Source organism: Peromyscus eremicus, chromosome 6, assembly GCF_949786415.1.
Source record: "Peromyscus eremicus chromosome 6, PerEre_H2_v1, whole genome shotgun sequence".
Classification (NCBI taxonomy): Eukaryota; Metazoa; Chordata; class Mammalia; order Rodentia; family Cricetidae; genus Peromyscus; species Peromyscus eremicus.
This window is the reverse complement of record NC_081421.1, coordinates 1,526,685-1,549,234: the sequence shown is the minus strand read 5'-3', so window position 1 is coordinate 1,549,234 and position 22,550 is coordinate 1,526,685. Positions and strand designations below refer to the sequence as shown.

Sequence of the window (22,550 nt, the reverse complement as noted above, 5' to 3'; positions counted from 1 at the left end):
AAACAGATTATATAGAGAACAACTATTAATTGCTAGCATTATTCATTCACAGATTATCATGCTTTGTCCAAAGTCACTTATGTAAAAAACAGGAACTGAGTGGGAAAATAATACACTAAATACTTTAGGAATTGCAGCTGTTTACTGAATCTCACTAGACATGACAGGGTTTCTAATGTTTCATCTATTATGCTTCTCTACTTGATAAAATATTTGAGAATACCAATAAATGTTTTAAATAATTATTTCATTAATTTACCTACTGAAAAGAGATCCATTATTTAATTCACTTAAACTGTCTCTGTAGATGCCAGGAAAGACAAAGAGAACACAGAGTACAGTCACATTGTCAAAACTCCATCACACCCAGTCCACTCCAGGCAGGATAAAATCAGAGATTACAATGGAATACTTAACTCGTAAAAGCTGGCAGGTTCATAATTATCCTTCAATATATTTACTTTTTTCTTTTAAATAGTATAATCAAAAGAGATTATTCAACAAACACAAAGAAGTAGGAATACAACACCAGCACAAATAATTATACTTTTAAAAAAACAACCTTAGATCTATGGCTAAAGAAATAAGTAAGATCTGCTTAAGAATATTTCTTTATTATATCCTCTATTTTTATTCTTTTGCACTAAAGCCAATGTTAACAATCTAATGAAGGGAGAATATACCTACACTAGGCTTATACTTTGTTTAAAATGGGAAATCTAAATTATTTATCATTATTTATTTTAACCACATATTTTATTTCAGAGTTGTTCTTATTATAGAAAAGCAAATGCTTTGGAGGCAAAATATTAAAAAGTAAGGAAAAATACATTACTAGTTTGCCTAACTACATCAAACCTAGAAATTTTAACACAAAACAGGTTTGAAAAACAAGAAAGGATGACATGTAATTATATAATCTTAACCATATTGGCCTCTGTTAGTTAAGGAAACAATACAGTTGCAATCTTTCTATGATATGCTAAATTTATAACAATTTCTAAAAGAAGAGTAACAAGAGAAATGTACAAAGAACCATGGTTTTCTTTATTTCTTGCCTTCCAAAGATAAGCATGTGAACTACAGAGTTTAATTTTATTTAAAAATGGGGTGGGTGGGACACAGCTTTACTGGCAGACTTGGAAAAAAGCTAACTTGCAGTTAGTGACAGCTTAACTAGAACTATTAACAAACTATGGTCTACTAGTAAATCTCCCAAGAGAGGTAGTGTTGGTAGAGAATTCTGCAACTTGCTGTGTCCCTTTCCAGATGACAACACTAAACTCTGTTGTTAGAAACAAAACCATCCTAAATGTTTTCACTCAATCGTAAGAATCCAGCAATCTCTACACACAGTGCTTACTGCAGACTGGTTTGGGGGATTCCATATTTTTATACGAATACATATACCCTTTGGTAACTCAGTGTAATCAAAGACATGTTTTATAATCTGTACTAACGCCATGAGGAAATAAATGAAACCAATAGTTTTTGTACATGTAGATAAGAACACATAAAGAATTCCACATACATTTTGAAGAAATACCAAATTCTAAATAAGTTTAGACCTAAGCATGTCTAGAATTTGATGTTGTTATTTACATATTAAAATTTTGTAACTCTAAAACACCAAAATTCTTCAATGCTCCATCCTAAGTGGAAAAATGAGTGATGACTGTAGATGAGTGATCAGGACTCTAGTCTTTACAGTTTTGTTTAAGCAAATTAGTTTATAATCTGGAGTAAGCATAAGAAATGCATTGCTGCAATGACTACAACAGACCAATAAACAACTGGTTAACATAAGAAATATCACAGATGATTTCCAGTACAACTACATAATGCTAGTTTGAGTTCAGCAACTGAGTTTACAGCTATTTCAACTAAAAGTAAAAGCAAAATACTTTATGTATAGAATAAGCCTTGTGGTAACTCTGTTTGACACTGGGAGCTTTCTGGACTTTCATTCTAAAGGCTGTCATCTTGGATCCCATTTTTCAAGGAATTCAATCTGTTGTTAAAAGACATGTCATAACTTGGATTTTAGATGTCAGTGTTTCGGTAATATGTTTATATACCTCATAATGCAATTATAGCTACCTTAAGACAGATAAGGTAAATGTCAGCAATATACTGGAAATATAATTGAAAATGCAGCAGTCCAGGAGTTCTTGTGGGGATGATGTCTCTGAAAAGCTGCTCAAAGCTTCAGAGTTTAAAGTTAAATTTTTGATGTTGTCACTCTCGATCTATTGAATGGCTGACAGACAATCAAACCCGTCTGGCTGGCTGGCAGCTCATTTTGCTGGCAGGTGGCAAACAATTAGACACACCAATTTGTGCCTCCTGATGACATTAAAGCATGAAACTAAGTTGTATGCAGGGCCTAGTGATTTGTGTGAAAGCATTTCAAAAATAATACTGCTCGCCGTGGCAACTCATTTCAGACTGCCACCTCCCATTATGGCTTTGAGCAGTGAAGACGACAGACTTGAGTTACGTGCAGTGCAAGGCCGCTTCTGTTCAATCCTTCATCAGTGCCCCCTGAGACCTCAATCCCTCCTTTCATCAATATCACCTCATCATTTACATTTGCTAGTACTTGAGCTACTGCATATATTAACTACACTGGAGACTCTTCCTAAAGAGAATAAAAACATAAAAAAACATGCTTTGTGCTCTTCTATTTCATTCTACTTACACAATTTAGAATAATGACTCCATTCCTACTACATTGTGCATAAATGTTACCAGGAACAAATAGAAAGTCCTACTGTTTCAAAACAATATTCTGAAAAGTTTAAATGCTGTGCAGCTAAGAAAAGTGACCATTCAGATGACAGTTGTAATTTTTCACGAAAAAAAATGAATAAAAATCCAAATCAACAACATTTTTTTTGGCTTAATTATACTGAATTCTTTCCTTCAAATTTCAGTAATTATCTAGATTTATTCATTTGTATTTTGACAAAATTTAAAGATAAAATTTAAAATTAAATTGGACAACTTCAATTACCTTATTAATTTGTGGTATTTAGTATATAGACACTGATAGTCTTATGTGTACATAGAAGGCATAGAGTGACACAAATCATAGGTACAAATACACTCATATCCTGTAAACATATATTGGACAATTGAAGTAGAGATGTAATGTGGAAGACCAGAAGGAATAATCACTGTATAAATAAACATGAGAACACAGAGTTAACAATTATTTGATAAGGACTTGTCAGAAAAGCATTTTCTACATTTCAGAGTCTTACAATTTGCCACTTCTTAGAAACATCTAACATGACACATCTTTATATGATGATTATTGATGAAAATTACACCATCTAACTACTCAGTAATAAATTAATGTTACTTATTATTCTGTTTGCCTATACACTGATCTTGATATTTTAGCTTAAGAAACACTGATTCTTAAACTAAATCTTTATCATTAAAGCTGGAAGAACTTGCTTACCAATCATCTCTCTCACACACAAATTTTTGGTATGAAGATATGTTTTAAACATCAATAACAAACATTTAATCCATACAATAAACCAATATCTTTTTTAGTTTACATATCAACACATAAACATAATTGGAAGTATAGAGTATAAAGTAAAAACCAGAACTCAAACACTCTTGCTGGTAATTAGTGAACACCTGCAATATTTTTCTGATGCTGCACTTGATTTAAATTGTAAAGTATAGTAAATTCAAGGATTCTTTATAGCTATAACATTTTATTTTGATTCACTGAATTATTTAATTGTATATATTGGGTTAGAAAAAGGAATCAGTTGCTTCTAAATTCTTTGAATGATTTTATATTTAAATGTAGATATATGGGCCAGGTTCTAAGTAGTTTAAAGTCAGAAAATGCCATTTGAAAATATTTACTTTCAAATATCTGGCAAAATAAACCTTTTATAATGATGGCAGAATTATTACAGGGAAACAATCATAAACCTTTTTGTAGTTTTCAAAAAAGATCAACTTAAAAATTAAAATTAAATGTGGCTACTTAAAAGAAGTTATTTAATCTTCAATAGTTATTACAATATTTTATAACAGAATAGCATTTGAAAGTCAGAGTAGACTTTTTAGAGAGTTAGCATATCCATTTCATATAGAGAACGGTAAAAGCAAAAGAGAAAAACAGATTCCCCAATGTGTGATAATTCTTCAGTGATAGATTAAACCTGATGCTGTATTCACCATTTCCCAGTGCAATGTGCTACTTACCATATCATGCCTCATCCCAGGCTCAATCCTGGGGACTAATAGTTCGACAGTCTTGTAACAAATGAGAAGTTCTTGAGACTCTCCTACTGTTTTGTAAATTAACAGAGCTTAGTATTCCTTCTATGGATAGAGCACTGTGGATAAGAAGTTTGGTACATACCTGTCAAAGGAATGAAACTGCATAGGAAGAATAGCTTGCGCTTCTCTCTTCAGTGCTGGATCTGGATATGGAATAGGCTCAGGGCCACACTCAGCAATCTCAACTGGGGCAGCCACAAGACTTTTCAGTATCTCCTTGACATTAATGCCTTTGGTTTGACTAATGCTAGATATGGACGGTGCAGGTTTCAGCATTTCACTGGGATGTTCAGTTAAGCTCTCATGTGATTTCTTTACTTCAGATGACAATGTGGATAAAAGTTCACTCATTGCATCAGGACCTGCAGCCGTTTCTAGTTCTGCCCCATCCAGGATGCTAGCCACTTGCTCCTCTCCCATTCCGGAATCTGTGTGAGGAACTGAACTTTCTAGCTGAATATCTTCACCAGGGGTTGGTGTTTCCTTTTCCTTTACAGTGTCTGGAAATGTAGCAGGTGTTTCTGTAATGAAAGAAATTGGTCTAATCAAAAGGTTTCAAGTGCAGGTATGAAGCAAATGAAAGTTCCATGGGTTTATCTGAACACACACAGCACAACTCAGCTTATATACAACAACCACATGCACCTGTTGTTTTGTTCAGCACATATCAAAACAATCCCATTTCTTAAAAAAAAAACAAAACCTATCTGACACTCTAAAACACATGCCTTTAAGAGGATAATTCAACCAATTTCTTAAAGAAATAAAAAGTGTTACATCAACTTCCCATTATTCATTCACTGCTAGTTCTCAAACAAGATACAAGAAAAGAATCTTGCTATTTCCTTAAAAATTATTATGGTCCTTAAAAATATAAAGTCATTTTAATACCCCTTTTGGCATTTTAATTAAACAAATGCCCCCAATATTTAAATTAGCTAAAGACATTATTGTAAATTTACATACATATAATTGTGAATTTTTTAATGTGAAATGTCAAGTGATTATTTCAAAAAGACACATTCTTTAATTATACCACAGTGTGCCATACGAAACTAGCCTATATGTGCCTTTATTATCAACTCTTGCCTAATTTTTGTGGATAAATATTAATTTCCACTTGTAAAAATGGAATCAGAAACATATATTTATCTTCAAAAACAGGAATTGTGCACGTATTACTAATTAAAATGGTTGAAAAGAAAAATATCTTTAATATGTCAAATCTGGGCCAGTATAATGACTCAGTACATAAAGGAGCTGGACACCAAGTCTGATAACCTGAATTTGATTTCTGGAACTCATATAACAAGAGATAACCAACTTTTGCAAGCTGTCCTCTGACCTCTACACCTACAATGTGAAATACATGGGAGTGTGCATGTAGATGTAGACACAGAAAGACACACACACACACACACACACACAGAGTGTGGAGAATTTTTTTTAAAGGTCCAAGTCCGATGACAAAATTTAGTATGATGAAGTCTTCCATAGAATAATCCTAAATAGCATTGAAAAATGTACTTGATCTTAGTATGTGTGTGTATGTGTATGTGTATGCGTGTGTGTTTGTGTGTGTGTGTGTGTGTGTGTGTGTGTGAATGTGTGTGTGTAAAACAGTCTCTAATGTAAAATCTTTCCCCCCTTGGTTTTTCAAGACAGAGTTTCTCTGTTTAGAGAACTCTGTAGACCAGGCTGGCCTCCAATTCAGAGACCCACATGCCTTTGTCTCCTGAGTGCTGGGATTAAAGGCGTATGCCACAGCCACCTAGCATAACTTAAAATAATTTTGAAGATGAAAAGTAAGTCATTAAGAGATTTTATGTGATTTACATTATAAGAATTTATTGAAATTGTTGATGTTTGTTTCTGTGTTTTGAGAGGTTCTATCAGTAAGAAATTGAACAGAAAATGACAGGCCTGATGTTGCATGCAGCTCAGGAAGCCTCATGAGACAAGCTATTGAAAACACAGAGGAATGCTGCTTTAGAGATAATGTCATACACACAGACCAACTCTTGGGTTTGTGGCTAAACAGTTGCTAATCTCTTGAATGCAGAAGAATACTATGATATGAACATGATTTTATTTACTTTTCCAGATTAATTTCAGAATGATTTCACCACACTTTAAGAGACAAAGAAACTATAATCTCCTTTATTTTTATTAGACTTATACTGAAGCTTATGCATTAATATAGAAATAGTTATCTCTTTATTTAAACCTCATTTAAATAGACAAAATACATATATCTGATAATGTAATGTTATATTATAGTCATTTGTATATTTATTACGTTTAGTTTTGCTTTTTTAATTGTCAAGTTTTCTCAAGAATTAAAAAAAAGATTAATCTGAGAATTAGGGAAAGAATATTTGTTCCAACACTGAATAATCAAGATTAAAAATACACTAGATGTCTCTTGTACTGTTTAAAGATTAAAAATTATAACAATTATATTAGTTTTGGAATGCAATCTCAATAATACCAGAAAAAGCATCAGGGAATAGGAGTTAAAATTATAGCTAAGATTTAACAAAAATAAAACCTTTTAAGAGAAAATTAAGACTAAAATTAAAATTATAGCAATAGGAATAAGGAAGATATAAAATCATGATGAGTCTAATAAGAATAAAGAATAGTAATAAACTACTGATTAAACAATGCAAATAGGAAAGCAGTTCAAAAGATATAAATTCAGTTTTGATCATGGAGTCTACAGAATTTCTGGAATACTTATGCCTGGAAACCAAGAGAAGAATAGCCATAAATTTTGATGATATTCACACCACGGTGAGAGTAGATTTTGGAAGCTGATACGTAACCTAGGGACACAGAGTGAGGAGTGAAGGTGGCTGAGGCCATTCAAACTTTAACAAAATACCAAGAGCACTAAACAGCAGTTATGACATTTCTGTAACATATGACAGGAAATGTAAGTGAAATGAGGGAACTCCCAAAATCAACAACAAAACTACAAAGTCAGTGACAGTTACTAACATGGGTCAATTTTATCTCACAGTTTAACTGTCAGAAAATATCTGGAATATACTCCAGTCCTTGGCCTAAATTTACAGATGTTGTCTAGAGTTTTGGTTTTTTTTTTTAATAAATATTTTTATTTTATAATCAATTCAATTTTACATATCAGCCACGGATTCCCCCATCCTCCCTCCTCCCACCCCTAGCCTTCCCCCCCTCAATCCACCCCCCATTCCCACCTTCTCCAAGGCAAGGTCTCCCCTGGGGAGTCAGTCCAGCCTGTAGATCCAGCCAAGGTAGGTCCAGTCCCCTCCTGCCTGCACCAAGGCTGAGCAAAGCGTCTCAGCATAGGCCCTAGGCCCCAAAAAGCCAGCTCATGCACCAAGGACAGGTCCTGGTCCCACTGCCTGGGGGCCTCCCAAACAGTTCAAGCCAATCAACTGTCTCACCCATCCAGATGGCCTGGTCTAGCTCCATGGGGGCCACTGGTTCACAGTACATGTGTCTCCACTAGTACAGCCACTTGTCCCTGTGCTTCTTCCAATCATGGTCTCCACACCTCCCTCCCACACAACCCCTCCTCTCTCTCACTGATTGGAACCCTGGAGCTCCACCTGGGGTTTGGCCTTGGATCCCTGAATCTGCTTCCATCAGTCACTGGATGAGAGTTCTACCATGACAGTTAGGGTGTTTGGCCATCCAATCACCAGATCAGGCCAGCTCAGGCACTCTCTCGACCATTGTGAGTAGTCCACAGTGGAGATATCTTTGTGGATTTCTGGGGACCTCTCTAGCACTCTGCTTCTTCCTATTCCCATGGGGTCTTCATTTATCATGGTATCTCTTTCCTTGTTCTCCTACTCTACCTGATCCAGCTGGGACCTCCCGCTCCCCTAAGCTCTCTTCCCCCCAACCCTTGCCCTCCATTAACTCCCCTCACCCCCAGTTTGCTCATGTAGATCTCATCCATTTCTCTGTCGCTAGACAATCCCCGTGTCTTTCTTAGGGTCCTCTTTACTAGGTAGCCTCCCTGGAGTTGTGAGTTGCAGTCTGGTTATCCTTTGCTTTACATCTAGTATCCACTTATGAGTGAGTACATACCATGTTTGTCTTTTTGAGTCTGGGGTACCTCACTCAGGATGATATTTTCTAGTTCCATCCATTTTGCCTGCAAACCTCATGATGTCACTGTTTTTCTCTGCTGAGTAGTACTCCATTGTATATATGTAGCACATTTTATTTATCCATTCTTTAGTTGAAGGGCATCTAGGTTGTTTCCAGGTTCTGGCTATTACAAATAATGCTGCTATGAACATAGCTGAGCATGTGCCCTTGTGGTATGATTGAGCATTCCTTGGGTATATGCCCATGAGTGGTATAGCTGGTCTTGAGGGAGGTTGATTCCCAATTTTCTAAGAAAGTGCCATATTGATTTCCAAAGTGGCTATACAAGTTTGCATTCCCACCAACAGTGTAGGAGTGTTCCCCTTGCTCCACATCCTCTCCAACACAGCTGACTTCAGTATTTTTGATCTTAGCCATTCTGATGGGTGCAAGATGGTATCTCAGAGTTGTTTTGGTTTGCATTTCCCTGATGATTAAAAGATGTTGAGCAATTCCTTAAATGTCTTTCAGCCATTTGAGCTTCTTCTGTTGAGAATTCTCTGTTTAGCTCTACAGCCCATTTCTTAATTGAACTGTTTGTATTTTGATGTCTAATTTCTGGAGTTCTTTACATATTCTGGATATCAGCCCTCTGTCAGATGTGGGGTTGGTGAAGATCCTTTCCCATTCTGTAGGCTGTCATTTTGTCTTGTTGACCGTGTCCTTTGCCCTACAAAAAAGCTTCTCAGTTTCAAGAGGTCCCATTTATTAATTGTTTGTCTCCGTGTCTGTGCTACTGGTGTTATATTTAGGAAGTGATCTCTGATGCCAATGCGTTCAAGACTACTTCCTACTTTCTCTTCTATCAGGTTCAGAGTAACTGGATTTATGTTGAGGTCTTTGAGCCACTATAGATCCATATCTGTCACTGTGTACAGAGTTTTGATTTTACACTAATAGGATATCCAACCATTTTATAGTATACCTCGCCTTAAAAGCTACATATAAATTTTAAACTTTTAAAATTTGTATTAGACCAAAAGGTAAGTATTTCCCCAGTAAAAATACTATCTAAGAAAACAGTATCTTCAATTTGTGGTTCATAAACCACCATACCCAAAGAGAGAGAAGGGTGGGGGAGCGACAGGGGGTATATGTGAATGCATATGCTCAGGTGGCCAGAGAGGGATGTCAGATTCCTCAGAGCTGGGGTTACACATCTTACTGGAAGTTCTTTGTGGTAGTTTGAATGTAACTGGCCCCCATAAGCTAACTGGGAGTTGCACTATTAGGAGGTGTGGCTTTGTTGGAGTAGGTGTAGCCTTGCTGGAGAAACTGTGGAGGTGGGCTTTGAGGTCTTACATATCCTCAAGCCATGACAAGTGTCTCAGTCTACTTCCTGTTGCCTGTGGGATCAAGATGTAGCTCTTTCTCTTCTCAGATCCTTCTCTAGGACCATGTCTGCCTGCATTTCATCAGGTCCTGCCATGATAATAATGGACTAAACCTCTGAAACTGTAAGCCAGCCACTTAATGTTTTCTTTTATAAAAGTTGCTATGGTCATGGCGTCTCTTCATAGCAATAGAAACCCTAACTAGATAGTCCTGCTTGTGGCTTCTGGGATTTAAAATCTGTTCTTTATAAACTGCAGCAAGTATTCAACTGTTTAGCCATCTATCACTTTAGTTGCATAGCTAAATGTTGTTTACATGGACTATTTCTCTCTGATCTGGTCAGCTAACTGACAGTCAATGAGCATTAAAAACCTCTAACTTGCCAGGCAGTGGTGGCGCACGCCTTTAAAACCAGCACTTGGGAGGCAGAGGCAGATGGATCTCTGTGAGTTCAAGGCCAGCCTGGATTACAGAGTGAGTTCCAGGAAAGGCGCAAAATTACACAGAGAAACCCTGTCTCGGGGAAAAAAAACACCCCAAAAAACAAAACAAAAAAACCCCTCTAACTTACAAGATAGTTAGAACTCAATATGTGTTGACTTCCAAGTTATGATGAAAGTTTATGAATTTTTAAGATAGCTCATCAAAATATTTACACATCAATAAAGTTTCATTTACTGAGTCTGAATGATTTTAAAACGGAGTAATGATTTTAAAATGTTAATAAAAATTCTACACAAGTATTTTAAAGCACACCCTGTGATCATGTTACATAGAAGTAAAATCAAATGCCCAAAGAACATACTGTAAGAGTAACTGGAAAAAACATTATCAACAACAACTAAAAAAACCTGTTTACTAGCCAAAATGCCCACCTTCATTTCTCATTGCACTCTGACACCCTTCACAGAACATGTTCTCAGTTGACACTACAGTGCAGCTTCCACAATACTTCTTTCTCTAGAATGCTTTCTTATGTATTATGAGGATGTAATACAATGACTTTAGGGGTATCTGTGTAGTGATAGTAGCAACTGTAGCGTGTGAGTTTTCAACAGCTCTCATGAGCTTTTTTAGCAATAGGCCAGCCAACCAGCACACAAAGCTGAACCATTACTAGCCTGGGTGAGCTGAGCCTTGTCAGAAACAGGCAGTTGGATGCCAGATGCCTTTTAGTGTTTTTCATTGAATGTAATGAATTCACCTAATACATACTGAAAAAAAATATGAGGTTAATTTTAACAAATGACATGAGATTTACAAGCTTACCTCATTCATCACATTCCTTCTCTCAAAATCTGTTTCACAGTGATCTCAATATGTTTGACATATTAAAGTATCGAGCTTGCTGTTTTCCAAACTCTCTACAGGAGTAGCATAGCACTGAAAATTAGGTAAAGCATCTACTTCTTTAAATATCAAGCAAATGAAATACCCTAGCCTAAGATGGAATATAAAAGTGTAAAACTTGTAAATTAGTTACATTAATTCTAAAAGTATCATTTTTAACTCCCAAAGCAAAAATAATACATGAAATAATTTTTTAAAAAAACAATGTAAACGTTTGTTTTATATACACTCAACAGTGAGACTGCAAAGCAGAGTAATTATTCACAATTGTTTCCTATAGTAGAGATATGAAAAGAATACAGCCTTGGGAATCCAATTTATTAATAAACAATAGAAGAGACAAAATGAGATGATACCATCAAAAATTAAGAAAACCTTTCAGTGTTGTGATCATACTACCTAGGTGTGGGTCACACTGATTATATCTTACTTATGGTGCACTAAACATTTTATACAGGCTATTATTTCTTCCAAATTTTTATAGTTCTTTTATATTTTGATTTTACTTTTTTTTGGTTTTGATTTTATTTTTTTATTTTTATTTTTTTAAAGATTTATTTATTTATTTATTTATTTATTTATTTATTTATTTATTTATTTATTTATTATGTATACAGTGTTCTGCCTACAGGCCAGAAGAGGGCACCAAGTCTCATTACAGATGGTTGTGAGCCACCATGTGGTTGCTGGGAATAAAACTCAGGACCTCTGGAAGAACAGCCAGTGCTCTTAACCTCTGAGCCATCTCTCCAGCCCCGGTTTTGATTTTAAAAGACAGGGTTTCTCTGTGTACCCTGGCAGTCTTGGAACTCACTCTGTAGACCAGGCTAGCCTCAAACTCAGAGATCCACCTGCCACTGCCTCCAAGTGCTGGGATTAAAAGTGTGCACCACTATGCCCAGCTCATAGTTTTTTGTTTTGTTTTTTTAACTTCCCCTTTCTTTTCTCTCTTACAAGACTCTTAGTATATGCACATTGGTTTACTTGATATTTGAAGTCAGTGAGACTTCATTTGGTCTGGACAGTTACAAGTGGCCTGACTTCAAATACACTAATCCTTCTTGTTATCAGCTTAAACTTCTGAATTCCTCTAGTGAACTTCTTATTCCAGTTACTGTAATTTCAACTTCAGAATTTCTAGTTGTTCTTTAATATATAAAGTTTTATTTCTGACTCTCTCAACACCTCAACACAATATGTTGTGACATTGTCTTCATACTTTCAATTCTTCAGAAGACATTCTTTTCAGTTATTTCCACATACCCATAATTGCTTATTTAAAACATGCATCCGAAAAGCAAACATGCTTTTTGTGAGTCACATTTTATCTCAACTATTTTCCCCACTGTCTGTATTGACAACGTGTTTCTGTTCTTTGCTGGTCTCAGAGTTTTTAATTAAAAAAATATACATTTTAAATAGCATGGGTTGGATTTTCCAGGTCCCCCCTCACTACTTACTTCATATTTCCATGCCTCAAACAAGTACTTTGAGGTATTTCTTTCTGTTGGAAGTGTACTGGAAGTCAAAATAGAAAGGTACTGGGAATTTATTCAAACTGATTAAATTGCAGTTCTGCCTCCACAAGTAACTAGTTTTCCATGTTACCTCAGACAAAATTAGCTGCCCTCTAAAATCTGCACAGACTATACCTGAAAGATACTAGTCTCCCATCTGTTGCAAGGATTAAGAAACCTGTCAGGTCATCACTTGTATGGTCCTCACGCCCACATCCACCTATAGTCTTCTCTATTAACTGGTTCTTTAATCAACTCAGTGCTTCTCACCAGATAGCCAGAGGTCATCTCTGAAACATCACATTTCTTCCAACACTGTATTGAACCTACTATCAAATCCTAGCCATTTGACCTTCAAAGTATTCCCCCACATTACTTTCCTCTTTATATCTACAACCTCACCATCATTCTCTTAAGCAATAACATCTCAAGTCAGAAGCAATAATCTAGTCTCCTGCATGCCCCTCAAACATATTATCCACTGTAGCTACAATATTCCTTAAAAATTATTCCTTGTACAAATATATATATATCTCCCCATCTCTACAGCATCAAAATCCTAATTCTCATAATGTGAAAATATTTGGTCTTATATGACAACATTAAATTTAAGGGTCTTGAAAGGGAAGATTACCTTGGGTTACTCAAGTGAGGTAACTCTAATGAGTCCTTTGAATAGAAAATCTTTCCTAATTCTGTTCAGAGGAAAGTGAGACAACAAAACAATGTTTTGATAATGCACCAATTACTGGTCCATGGAGGAAGAAGGCTTTAAGCCAAGGAATACAAATGCCTCTGAAAGACAGAAAGGGGAGGAAAACTGGACACTCCAGAAAACAAACAAGGAAAGGATGTACCAATTTTAGCCCAATAAAACTCATGTTATACTTTTAACCAAAGGTCTAAAAGATAATAAATCCAGATTGATTTAAGTTCCTAAATATTTGTGAACATTTTATGACAAAAGTAGAAACCAATAAGGTATTATCTTTAGTTTGAACCCAGTTCCTTAATGTGGCTTTTTGTAGGTACTACATGATCTGGTTCCTGTCTAACTACCGAAACAATTCTGACAGCTTCTTTTCCCCTTGATTACTATATTAAATCAACAGATAACACAAAATTTTGCTGGACATTTGGCCTACTTCCCAGCCTGCCTCTAATCACCATCCCCATTCTTTTCCAAACTAACCAAACATGCCTAGTTCTTGGCATAAATATCACTTCTGTGAGGCATACCCAATGCCCAAACCAAATTATGTTTCTTCTCTTAGGATTCTCAAACTTAAAACTTTATTCCTTAGAATATACCATGATTTGCAATAATACATTTCAGTATATGATTTCTAAAAGTGTTTACCTCATATCCTAGACCATTTTTCTTCAGATAGACAGATACTTTCTGTTCACTTTACATATACTTATAACACAGTAAGTAGGAAATCACTGATTTATTAAAAATAGATATAATGAAGGAAAATACAATATTCATTGAATTATGATGCAAATCAAAAGTGTAAGAGAAGCTTTGACTAACTAAAAACAGGCAATTACATTAAACAAGTTAAGAAATTATCATGAAAAACAGACACGATTTCAACTTTACATAACTGAAATATATAACATTTTCAGCATTAGTACTCAGAGTTGCAGAATGATACATTAGAGTATCTACAAATAATGACGCATTTATAATATGGGCTATTAATCTTTAAAACTTATTGTGATAGTAAAAAAATGAGGTACTTTATAACCTGAAAGAGTGAATTTTATTATGTAAATGTAACTTCATAAATATAATTTACTTATAATATTTATAACTATACAATAAACAAAAAGTAACAAAATCCTTGAATTTAAGCTATTGGTATACCCTTGTTTTCCTAAAACAGTACTAAAGAGGAATTACTACAGCAAGGTAAGGAAGTTTTTTGTGCTATAGAAAGCACACATACTCACCCTTCCAAATTCTGGTTTGAGAAGTTACAATTTTGTTTCTATATAAATTTACTTGGGTATTAGTAAATGTTAAATATTATTTGTTTATTTGTTATGTATTACTTTTCCTTTTTAGTCATCTGTTTGCTTTTTCCATCTTTTTTTCACTTTAAGTTACATGTTCTTTTAATTTATATATGAGGTTTTTAATCCATTGATGATAATAACCTTCTTTTGTGTGTGTGGAGCAAGTGGGTGCATGTTTGTGTAGGTGCACGTGTGTGAAGGGATGACCATGTATGTGTATGAGAGCATGTCTGGAAGCCAGAGGTCAACCTCAGATGTCATTCATCAGGAGCCTTCCACCTGGTTTTTTGAGATAGGGTCTCTTTGGCCTGGAACATACTGATTTGGCTAGCTATTTGGATAGTATGCTCAATGACCTGCCTGCCTCTGCCTTTCTAACTCTGGGATTACAAGCCTGCCACCACACCCAATTTATTTTTTAACATAGGTTCCAGAGACTGAATTGAAATTGCCTGTATGGCAACCATTTTACAGACAGAGCTATTTCCCTAGCTGAGGCTATTAACAATCACAGAAACATACAAACTTTCTATCTGTACTTACATAAAATATTGCCAATATCTTTCAGATATGATATTTAAGACATTTTTAAACTTTTCAAATATAAAACAAAACTTCGAGCCTGCTTATAAAGACTTGAAAAACATTTTCTACATGTATATATTTAGTGTGTGTGTGTGTGTGTGTGTGTGTGTGTGTGTGTGTGTGCCACTGCCTGTGTGTAGGTGTGGAAATCAAAGGACAACTTGCAGAAATCAATTCTCTCCTTCTACCATGTAGACACCAGAGATGAGGTCCTCAGGATTTATGGCAAGGCAAGTGTCTTCACCTGGTGAGGCATCTCATTAGCCCATGAACAACCTTTGACACTGAGACATTATGTTGTCGTCTACAAAGTACAAGGCCCCAAACCATACAAATAAGTTCTAAACACACACACACACACACACACACACACACACACACACAAGCCTCATAATGTTTTATGTAAATTTATAATTTTGTATTGGGCCACATTCATAGCTGTCCTTGGCTACATGTGATCCCCAGCCCATGGATTAGACACACCCAAGAGAACAATGTTTTTAATTATACAAATATTTACTCTGAATCTTCTTTCCTGTCAGAATACAGTCAAACAATGAAGTCCTGTGACAATTCTGAGTGCTGTGAGAACACTCCAAGAAAACAAGACAAGAGTCCTCTGACCTCAGTTTCTTCCAAACACAGAATTGTTCTTGGAATGTGTTTTTGTTCTTTTCCCAGGTGTAGCAGATAGGAGTTTACTTCAGCTGTTGTTATTCATGTGCCTCTATGGAAAAACATGTTTTTGCCATGTGTGGCTTGTCCATATGGTTGAACAACTTACTCATATGATTCTTCTTAACCCTCAGAGTATAAATTGTCTGATGGCCTGAATAAAGTTGGCTACTTCATGAGACTTAAGTCTGCCTCAATTTTAGACCCGCTCTCTCAGGTTCATGCCAACAACTAGAAAGGTAAACACATTACATTCACAGTTTCACTGTTATTATTAAACTTTAATACATATTTAATTTATGTAGCATAATGAAAGAGATGAGAAAGAATATAGTTTCCTGGGTATATGGCAAGACTCTATCTCAAAAGAAAATACAAAACAAAGAAAACTAGTTTCCTTCTTAACTACACATTCCTAAAGTACTACTTCTTCCACTTGACTAGCAAACTAACAGTTAAAATATACAGAATGCTCGTGTACTAACATACAGAATTAGTTAGTTTACTTAGACTTCTAATACATGTGTCTTTTCTTATAACAGTTCATTCTTTCATTTGTTTCCTGTCTTAAGTATTTTCTCTGATCATAAGTTACAGGAAAATTAATATGAAATATTTGTTACATTTTATCTAAACTTACTAGCTTTATTAGTAATGTTAATATATAGCTTTATCATCTTATAGGACAAGTTACTTAGTAAGATTCTTGTTTGGGCAGGGTTATTAATTATAATTCCAGGATAAGGCCAATACTCACCTTTACAAAATATTACTTAATTTTCTCACTAGCTTACTAATTTACTGACGAACTACTTCCTGCACTCACTTTTACATGCAAGACATTGGAGATGCCTTGCATCTATAAAGAAAGACAATTTTGATTTGACACAGCACTACAGTCTGAGCTGGAACAATTAGGCAAGAAAAATAAAACAAAAGCATACAAACTGGAAAGGAAAAAGTCATTTCTGCAGATGGTATGTTTTTCTACATAAAAACTCTATAAGATTACACACACACACACACACACACACACATACACATCTGCTAGTAACAATAAATGAAGTCAGCAAAGTCATGGGATAGAAAAATCAACATGAGACATGAAAATCAGCATTGTTTCTAAGAATATACTATCTGGAAAAAGTAACTGGAGAGCAATCTTATTTAGCCATGGAAATAAACTAATGGACACATGAGTGAAAGGTGGTGAAGAATTTATACAAGGAAAATGATAAAAAAATCTGAAGACAACACAAAGATATTTTATGTTCATATATTAGAAGATTAATGTTGCTAAAATGTCTATACACAATTCAAGCCAATCTACAAATCCAGTATAATTCACATCAAAATACCAATGTTTCTCTTTTTTTTTTTTTTTTTTTTGGTTTTTTTTTTTTGGTTTTTCGAGACAGGGTTTCTCTGTGTAGCTTTGCGCCTTTTCCTGGAACTCACTCGGTAGCCCAGGCTGGCCTCGAACTCACAGAAATGTTTCTTATCAGAAATAGAACAAATAGTTTATAAGAAACTAGACAATACTGCTGACAGCTAATGCCATCTTGAACAAAAAGAACAATGACAGTGGTACCATGCTACCACTTTAGAACATACTTCAAAGCTATGGAAACAAAAATAAAATGGTACTGATGTGAATTTGCACATTTGTAGCCAATAGATTTTTAACAAAAGAGTCTAGAATAAAGAATGGAGAAAGAAGAATTTCTTCCATATGTAGGACAATTAATTAAATCCTTATTTCACTTATAAAACTCAATTCAAAATAGATTAAAGGTTTAAAAACCTGAAACTAGCCAGGCGGTGGTGGCTGGCGCACGCCTTTAATCCCAGCACTCGGGAGGCAGAGCCAGGCGGATCTCTGTGAGTTCGAGGCCAGCCTGGGCTACCAAGTGAGTTCCAGGAAAGGCGCAAAGCTACACAGAGAAACCCTGTCTCAAAAAAACAAAAATAAATAAATAAATAAATAAATAAATAAATAAATAAATAAATAAATAAATAAATAAAAACCTGAAACTAAAACTACTAGAAGAAAATGGAGAAGGGATTGTTGACATAGTTTTTTTTTAACAGACCAGAAACACAGACAACAACAAAAGGGACAGACAGAGTAGGAAACAGCTTCTGAATAGCAAAAAATAAAAATAAAAAAAATAAAAAAATAAGAGAGAATAAACAACCAATAAAATGAAAAAAATTCAAAATAAATATAAGCAACTAAAAGAACTCTATAACAATAACATCATAAAAACAAATAATTTCTAACATGCTCATAGGATCTGAAAAGACATTTAAAAATTAAAAAGATGAAAATTTGTGCATGACAAAATACACATCACTGATCAACTAGAACTAATTAAAATCACAATGAGCTATCACCTTGTTCCTAATGGAATGGTATGATCACAATGATAAAGCATGACATCACAAGTAGAGAAAAAGAAACTGCACACTGTTGCTGGGAATGAGAATTAGTCTAAGCATTGTAGAAAATAGTATAGTAGTATTTCTAAACAAAAATATATAAAGATACGACCACCAGAGTCACCTGTAATTACAGACCTGGTCCTATGTACAAAGCAAAGGAAAACAATCATTCAAAGAGATCTACAACGCTCTTCACAATGTTCAAGATGTGGAATAAATACAGGAGTACATAGAAAAAATGAGGTACATATACACGATGGAATATGATTCAGCTACAAAACATCCATAAAATCCACTACTTGTGACAAACTAGACAAACTAAAGGGCATAAAATGAGTTTAAGAAAGCATGTGCAGAAGAATGAATACCACATGTTTTCAGTCCTACATGCAATTTAGGAAAATACAATTCACTGACCTAGAGAATGGAATTATTACTAGAGACTGGGAAGATGTTAGTCAAATGGTACACAGTTATAGAACTGTATAGATATACCTTACAACATGGTAACTACAATTAATAGTGAGATACTGCTGTCATAAAATTTATGGAAATGTGTTTTAAATATCCAATCAGCTTTAATGCTTATCAAAAAAGTACGATCCATATATCAAGTGAGTGGCATGTTAAGAAGTTTGATGCGCCGGGCAGTGGTGGCGCACGCCTTTAATCCAGTACTCGGGAGGCAGAGCCAGGCGGATCTCTGTGAGTTCGAGGCCAGCTTGGGCTACCAAGTGAGTTCCAGGAAAAGGCGCAAAGCTACACAGAGAAACCCTGTCTCGAAAAACCCCCCCCAAAAAAAAGAAAAAAAAAAAGAAAGAAAAAAAAAGAAGTTTGATGCAATCATTCCACATTGGATATAAATTTTAACACATCACACTTTATATCACAAAATAAGAAGTTAAATAAATGAAACACTCATTACTACCCTCTGGAAGTACACATTCTAAAAACCATAAGCAGAAGAAAGAAAGTAAGCAGGTATTATGTTCAAGAGGATGTCAGTGGGGAATGGGCTGCTGCAATTATATTTGTAACTTCCCTGTAGTACATCACAGCCAAAGAAAATGGTTGAAACAAAGAACAATACAGTAAAAGTAATACAAATATGGTTTTTAAAACTATTTATGTATCCATTGTTTCATGAGTGTGTGTTCTTGAGTAAAATATGTGGTGTAAGACATGTATATAGGCACCTGCAGAGCAGAAAAAAAGTATCAGATCCCCTAGAACTGGAGTTACAGGCAGTTGAGAGCTGCATGATGTGGGTGCTGGGAACCAAACGTAGGTCCTGAGAACAGAACTCAGATCTTCTGAAAGAACAATTAGTACTCTTAATTGCTAACCTTCCTATCCAGCTCTACTAACAAAAACATTTTGCACAAACACTGGGAATGTAAATATTTAAAACTTACAACATGACAGTGCTTTTTTTGAATCAGTTAACATATCTAAACCAAGTTAAACTAACAATGATACAGCTCCTTAACATATTTTGTTTTAGTTCAAAAAGAAATGTCACAGAAGTATGTTGCTGGAATGACAACTCAGAGTCGGAAATGCTCATTTTATTTATTTTTTTATGTATGTATGTATGTATGTATGTATTTATGTATGTATGTATGTATGTATGTATTTATTTATTATTTTTCTTTTTTATTATTAAGAAATTTTCTATTCATTTTACATACCAACCACAGATCCCGGTCTCCCTCTTACTCCCACACCTAGGCTTCATCCCGCAAACCACCCCCCTTTCCCACCTTCTCCAAGGCAAGACCTCCCATGGGGAATCAGCAGAACCTGGTACACTCAGCTGAGGCAGGTCCAAGCCCCTCCCCCTGCACTAAGGCTGCTCAAGGTGTTCCATCATAGGCACTAGGCTCCAAAAAGCCTGCTCATGCTCCAGGGACAGAGGAGATGCCCATTTTAAACTTATTTCCAAAATGAAACTAGAAATACATCCTCGGTGCAAGTGGTAGAGCACGAAACTCGGTATCTATTACATCTTGAGTTTAATGCTCAGCACTACAAATCAATCAAAATACGCTAGCATTAGCCAATTTCTGTTGCGAAATATTTGTTTAACTATGCAAAGATATGTTAAATTTGTTTAACTATGTAAAGATGTGTTGCATTTGTTTAATTATGTAAAGATAATTTGCTGTTTTACCTGCCTAAGGTGCCTGACTGATCTAATAAAAAGCTGAATGGCCAATAACAAATGAGAAAGTAATAGGTGGAACTTGTGGGCAGTGAGAGTAAGTAGGAAGAGGAATTGAGGCTTGGGAGAAGAAAGAAAAAGAGATGCCAGGGAGATACCACTGGCCAGCCAGCTAGAAAAAGGGGGAAGCAGGAAAGTAGGACATACAGAATGAAAGAAAGGTTAAAAAGTCCCAAGGCAAAACATAGATGAATAGAAACAGGTTAAACTAAGTTAAAAGAGCTAGTGGGGCAAGCCTAAGCCAAGGCCGAGTATTCACAACTAGTAAGTCTCTAGGTCTTTATTTGGGAACTGGTTGGTGGTCTAAAGAAAATTCCAACTACAAATTTCATTACTCCATCTTCAATACTAATACTAACAACACAAACTGTATTCCAATAAAAGAAAAAGACTATAGATTCATGACTTCCCTTTGACTGTATCTTCCATTACAGAAGATACAAATTAAAACATTCTATCAAAGCCATAAGATAGACATTTAACTTCTAGTGGATGAGTAATCCACTTATTAGCAATCATCAGGATACTTCATTTGTAATTCTTTTTAAATTGTGAGACATATCAGAGAAATTGTGTGTCTCTCAGATTCTAGCACACACACATATATGGTTTGTGTGGATGTGTGTGTGTGTGTGTGTGTGTGTGTGTGTGTATGTATGTATTTTTTTTCAGGTTTGTACACACACACACACACATACACACATACACACACACACACACACACACACACACACACACACACACACACTCCACACATATATCCAGGTTTGGCTGTCCTGGAACTCAATATTTAAGAAGATCAAGCTGGCTTTGAATTTACAGAGATCCATCTGCTTCTACCTCCAAAGTGCTGGGATTAAAGGTGTGCAGCCACATGCCCTACATTCTAGCTTTCATGTTGCTCTTTGATTCTAGCTATGTGTAAAAACATTGCCATCATCCACTTGGAAACACACAGTTTATGAAAATGTTTTAGAACTTCACCAAAAAGCAGTCCTAGTCATCTTCTAAAAGTAAAACCACACTTGTTCCCTGTCCTTTAGAAAAACTAAGCATTCATTCGCAGCTCTGGTTTCACCAATCAGAGTTTTTCCCTGAATAAACCCAGCAATATAGCACACAACAGCAGTTAAGATCATTTTCCATCTTGTCAGGAAAAAAGACTGGTAAGTTTACAACATTAACATGAAAATAGGAATTTTTTAAAACTATCATTACAAAGTTTTCCAGATAAGCTAAACTGTTGCAAGAGTGAGAATTTCTTGATGAGCATGGATATTCCAAAGCAGACTCCTTAAATCTTGGCAATTACTCTAGAAGATTTTCAGTCACTCAGGAATACATTTCTTCACAAAATGAACCACACACAAGGTTTATGTTACTAATTTGCACAAAGAAATTTTCATTTCACCACAGTGTTAAAAAGTCCATTACTTCCCCCACCCTCAAAAATAAGAGAACTCATCCAGGTGTAATAAAAAATACTTTGCTAGTATTACTTGTTCTAAAGCTGCCCTAGGACATCGTTAGTTAGGTATGGAATACATCAAACTATGGTTTCATCTGGGGCTAAGTGTTCTCCTCAAACTCATTCCAATTGTCAGCAGAAATCACCGCCTTCTCATGTTAGACCTCAATTTCCCATTTTTCTTTCTGGGGTTTAGCTGAGCAGTGTTATTAGCTCCTATAAGCCGCTGTCAGGGGCTTGCTCACAATTTACAATGTGTCTCTGAAGTCTTCTTTTGCAACCTGGATCACCACTCTTACATACAAGCGTGACTAACAGTGTAACTAATTACAGGAAGAAAAACCATCAGGTTCAATATGCATGAGTTGTGCAAGGTGGGCACACAGGAAAATTTTGGACCAGTGGAGGGAGAGCTCTGCCTGGTAAAACTCTTGTTCTGCAGCAATCAACCTTTTGTTAA

The 22,550-nt window shown here is 35.4% G+C and overlaps 1 protein-coding gene across 3 annotated transcripts in view; it reads right to left on the bottom strand.

Moving 5' to 3' along the window:
- Positions 1-22,550, bottom strand: part of Nbea (neurobeachin) — a 547,801-nt gene that overhangs the window by 337,622 nt on the left and 187,629 nt on the right. For all 3 annotated transcript variants that reach the window (XM_059265100.1, XM_059265102.1, XM_059265101.1), the window contains exon 30: positions 4,400-4,838. In XM_059265100.1, coding sequence (XP_059121083.1) covers positions 4,400-4,838 — 439 coding nt within the window. The remainder of the gene's footprint in view (positions 1-4,399; positions 4,839-22,550) is intronic.